Below are 5,254 nucleotides of genomic sequence, written 5' to 3'. Positions count from 1 at the left end.
CAACATAAGTTCACTGATTTATTGGATAGACATACTCATATAACCAATGAAAACTGTATGATAGAAAATAATTTAGGAAATGTTGGGTGTTAGCAGCACCATTTGTTATTGAAATAGCACAAAAAACTTCACATATTTTAAGCAAACACTAGAAGAGAGTATATGACCTAATGCCACTGGTCTGGGACAAATGGTGGTGTATGAGGCAAACACACTTCCTTCTGTGCCAGAGATTTCATAAGTACAGCACATGTACTGTTCTAGTAGAATGCTACTGAAGTCAGGAGATACTGCATAGTGTAAGTGGGACAAGGAGACTAAAATCAGCTACATTAGCACAGCTCAGTATTTTTCCTATGAAAGGTTTACTTCTGAATTATGAAATGTGAAATAAAATGTAATTTTAAAAAGACACTAATGGTCCCTAGGAAACATTAAGTGGAGCACAGATCACTATGAAAATACTTCACTTTTCCAGTTTGCTTAATAATTTTCTTTAAAAAGTCATGTATTCTTCACAAGGGGTGTATACAAGTATGTAATAAGCATTTTAAAAACTTTAAAGACATTTTTAAAATCTTAAAGATTCTTCTGACTTTTCTTCAACATTAGCCCTGTTGTCACAATTACTGTGTCAGAGTAAGAGACTAAACTTGTGTAAAGGATACAAATTTACACACATTTTACAGCAACTTATTCCCTACATCTACAAAATTCACATTATAATACAGGCAAGTACAAGGCCAAAATAAAACTGTTAAATTCCAAAAAGTCAAACTGTATACTCTTTATTTTGTCCCCTTAAAAAAGTTGAACTTCGCACCAAGTTTAAAAAGCCCTCAGTCGTAGGTAGGGAGACCCCCACTTCCCAGGCCCATCTCAGCACACACACACTGTTTTCCGGGGCTGGTGTAGGAGAGGATTTCCCATCTTCCTCTGGCCCCTGAGTCTGCGCCTCAGAGTCAGTTTGACAGAGTGCCTGCGCTGGGATGCTGTAGGGAGACTGGAAGCTTGGGCCCCACTACTTCGACTTAAGCCATTTCGTCGGTGCTTCTTCATAAGGGGGCCAGAGTTGGATTCTTCTAATGTCCTTTTAAAATTGGCTGGAGGGGTTCTCTCAACTTCTTGAGCTTTCATTTGACCTGGAGTTGACATCTTTAAGTTTTTTTGGTCCATGATAGTATTTGTTGAATTGGTTGGAATGAGGCCAACTGACAGGGTATTATTCAAAGAATCATGAATCCTTAAAGTCAGGGCTTTGGGGCAATTTTCTTCAAGAGTCTCTGAGTCTTTTGAGGTCATCACTACAGTCTGGATACTCCCTCGAGATATCTCAGCTGGGACTTCTAAAAACTTCTCTGAGAAGGCATTACTGCGAACAAGGGCAGGTATATGGTCCTTAGAGCTCAGCCTTGGCCATGCATCTTCTTCCAGTGACTGGGGGGTTGGGGAGAAAGGAAAAATAAATATTTATCCTATGCACAATAAACTGACACAGACAGTAAGTTCTTTTTAAGACATTGTGGGGCTGGTGAGATGGCTCAGTGGGTAAGAGCACGCGACTACTCTTCCAAAGGTCCGGAGTTCAAATCCCAGCAACCACATGGTGGCTCATAACCATCTGTAACAAGATCTGACACCCTCTTCTGGAGTGTCTGAAGACAACTACAGTATACTTACATATAATAAATAAATAAATCTTAAAAAAAAAAAAAAAAAGAATATGAATGCAGGTACTAGAATGGCATGGCATAGATGGTGTTAGTCCAGGCTTGTTTGAGATAAGCTGCTTGTGGACGTTGTACATCGTGGTGCGCACTAGGCTCCGCACCACGATGTACAACGTCCACAAGCAGAGTCCTATAAATGGCTTCTTGACAAAAACTAATTAAAACTATAAGTGAAGATTTTACAGAGTGTTCTTTTAAAAAATGTCACTTTCCTAAATCCTAATTTGTGACTATTACCCATCTAGGAACTGTGAAGTACCACAGTAAAGCAATTATGTCATGGAAAGATAGATAGTAATTCCCCATCCCATGAACATTAGACTGCAGACATCAACTGAGAAAACGGGGTATGAAGGAACTTCATTAAGTGAAATGGCTCAGTGGGTAAGAGCACCCGACTGCTCTTCCGAAGGTCCAGAGTTCAAATCCCAGCAACCACATGGTGGCTCACAACCATCTGTAATGGGATCTGATGCCCTCTTCTGGAGTGTCTGAAGACAGCTACAGTGTACTTACATATAATAAATAAATAAATCTTAGAAGAAAAAAAAAAAAGAATATGAATGCAGGTACTAGAATGGCATGGCATAGATGGTGTTAGTCCAGGCTTGTTTGAGATAAGGTCACTTTGTTTTTGTTGTCTGTGGTGTATACCAGCTAAGCTGCCCATGATACTCCATGAATTCCCCTTTCTCTACACGCCATCTCCCACAGGGGTGTTAGGATTATAAATGCTCCTGCTAGCCGGGCGTGGTGGTGCACGCCTTTAATCCCAGCACCTGGGAGGCAGAGGCAGGCGGATTTCTGAGTTCAAGGCCGGCCTGGTCTACAAAGTGAGTTCCAGGACAGCCAGGGCTACACAGAGAAACTCTGTCTCGAAAAAACCAAAAATAAAATAAAATAAAATAAAAAAATAAATGCTCCTGCTATATGCCCAGCTCGCACATGAATTCTGGGGATTAGAAGGCAAGTGATCCTGCTCGCACATCACCCATTACCCATTAGACATGTCTGCAGCCCCTCCTTTCCCTTTCTAAGACAGGGTCTTGAAAATATTACCCACAACTCTCCAAGAGTTCCAGTGGTAAGAAACATTTGTTGTCTGCAACAGTATCTCACTCTGTAGTCCAGGCTACTCAAAGACTTGCAGTGATCCTCCTGTGTAAGCCTCCTAGATCTTGAGATTACAGCAGGAATCACTTTGTGCCTAGATCCCTAACCCCCAAGAGATCCTCTCTATTTGCCTAAATGGCAACTCCATAAGCACATTAGTCACTAGTCAAAAATAGATACAAACCTTCGAAGCCTTAAATAAATGAAACTAACTGGTACCATTCTGTACTATTATTTAAACTTTTCAATGAAAAGGCTTTTTTTTCCCCCTGAGCTGTAACTTCAATATGTATATACCCATATTAACCTGTTTGCTCTGCATGCTCTAATTAAGCCAGGCTCATGGCAATCTTCCTGAGGAAGAGTCTTGCTATTAGCTCAAGGTAGCCTTGAATCCACGATCCTTCTACCCCAGCTATCAGAAAGGCACACACAACCATGCCTGGCTTGAAAAGAAACCTCTAACATAAAGTTTCTTTTAAGAAAGCCATGTGTACAAGTGCATACCTGTAACTTCAGCACTTGGAAGATGAAGGCAAAACAATCAGGAGGTCACAGCCAGCTTCTGATATAGAAAGAGTTTGAAGCCAGCCTGTGGTACAGAAGACCCTATTTCTTTTTTTTGTTGTTGTTGTTTTGTTTTTTTGTTTTTTAGAAGACCCTATTTCAAAACACTAACATCAAATAAACAAAAATTTTATTTTAAGTACTGTGGGCTGTTGAGACGTTCAATCTGTAAGATAATGATGCTTCCAACATGAGTCTGGCAAACTGAGCTCAATCCCCAGCACCCACATAAAAGCAAGAGAAGAAAATGGCCTAAAGTCGTCCTCTGACCTCCACATGAACGCTGTGGCATGCACACCCACACTCACATAGCAGGGAATTCAAAAAGAAGCTGGGCATGGTGTTACACATGTTTAACATTTGGAGGCAGAGGCAGAGAGTTCTCTGTGAGTTCGAGGCCAGCTTGGTCTACATTGCAAGTTTCAAGACAGCCAGAGCTATATATAGAAAGTCACTGTCTCAAAAATCCAAAAAGAAAATAAAAGTAGAATAGGGGACAAGGGTGTAACTCTGAGGCTTGACCGAACTTTCTGAGTTTGATAACCAACACTGAAAACTAGTGCTATGAATCAGCTCAAGCAATGAAACAAGCCTGTGATCATAGCTACTCAGGTGTCTAAGGCAAGAGGACCCCAAATTCAAAGTGAATCTAGGCTATACATTAAGTTCAAGGCTAACCAAAAGTAATGAACTAGTATAAAACTTAGCAGTAGAGTGCTTATGCTTCATTCATTAGACCCCGAGGTCTATCCTAGTACAAAAACAAGCAAACTAGACCAAGGGGGGAAGGAAGGGAAAAACCTCAATGTCAATTACTGTTGACAGACTACACTTCACCCCATTGCATGTATATTTTTGCCATCTATGTAAATTAAGAGAGAGCATCGTAATGATAAATTCCAGTCATTGCCTTACACAACCACAGTATCCAAATTAAAAGTCCTTCCAAAGCCTTTGTCTAGAACAGGCCTGTAATCCCAGGAGTTCAAGGCTTGCCTGGGCTACATGACAGCCTATCTAAAAGCAAAACAGTTCACTGGCCCTTTGAAAATCTGCTTAATAGAGTTAATTGCCAGTCTCCTAAAAGATAAACTCTTAACAAAGCCAGGTTAACTGAGTTCTAAATAAATCAGGAAACAGAAATGCTGTGCTCACTTAAGTGTGCTCCTCAGCTTACATTTTTTATTAAAAGATTGAATTTATTTGTATTTATGTGTGTCTATGAGTGTGTGGGTATCCTAGGAGTCCAGAAGAGGGAATCAGACCCACTTGTGCTAGTCACACGTGGTTTTGTGCTGCCTGGTATGGATGCTGGGAATCAAACGCAAGTCCTCTGAAGTTTTTCCGATAAGTACTTTTAACCAGTGTGCAGTTTCTCTCTAGCCCTACCTCAGCACATCTCAAACACATTCCATTTTCATTTACACTAAGAAATTGAATAGTCAGTTGGGCATGGTGGCACACGCCTTTAATCCCAGGAGGCAGAGGCAGGCGGTTTTCTGAGTTCCAGGCCAGCCTGGTCGACCAAGTGAGTCCCAGGACAGCCGGAGCTACATGGAGAAACCCTGTCTCAAAAAAACAAACAAAAAAAAAAAAAAAAGAGAGAGAAAGAAAAGAAAAGCAATTGAATAATCAGGCATGGTGGCATACTTCTGTAATCCGGGCACTCTGGTAGGAGGATCAGGTTGGAGGCCTGAAATTATGTGTCAAACAAGATAATGCTGTTTCTTATCCATGCTTAAAAAAAAAAAAAAAAAAAAAAAGGGCTGGAGAGATGGCTCAGCAGTTAAGAGCACCCGACTGCTCTACCGAAGGTCCTGAGTTCAAATCCCAGCAACCACATG

The 5,254-nt window shown here is 40.9% G+C and overlaps 1 protein-coding gene across 2 annotated transcripts in view; it reads right to left on the bottom strand.

Annotated features, from left to right (window-relative positions):
* The window catches only part of Ppm1d (protein phosphatase, Mg2+/Mn2+ dependent 1D), a 35,286-nt gene continuing 30,032 nt past the window's right edge, over positions 1 to 5,254 (bottom strand). The window contains exon 6 of one of the 2 annotated variants that reach the window (XM_021212120.1): positions 1 to 1,437. In XM_021212120.1, the coding sequence (XP_021067779.1) occupies positions 880 to 1,437 (558 nt within the window). In that variant the 3' untranslated portion in view covers positions 1 to 879. The remainder of the gene's footprint in view (positions 1,438 to 5,254) is intronic. The other variant, XM_021212121.2, reaches the window with a different exon arrangement.

The sequence above is a fragment of the Mus pahari genome, chromosome 14 (genome assembly GCF_900095145.1).
Source record: "Mus pahari chromosome 14, PAHARI_EIJ_v1.1, whole genome shotgun sequence".
Taxonomy (NCBI): Eukaryota; Metazoa; Chordata; class Mammalia; order Rodentia; family Muridae; genus Mus; species Mus pahari.
Note: the sequence above shows the minus strand (reverse complement) of the source record. Positions and strands in the feature narration are given on the sequence as shown.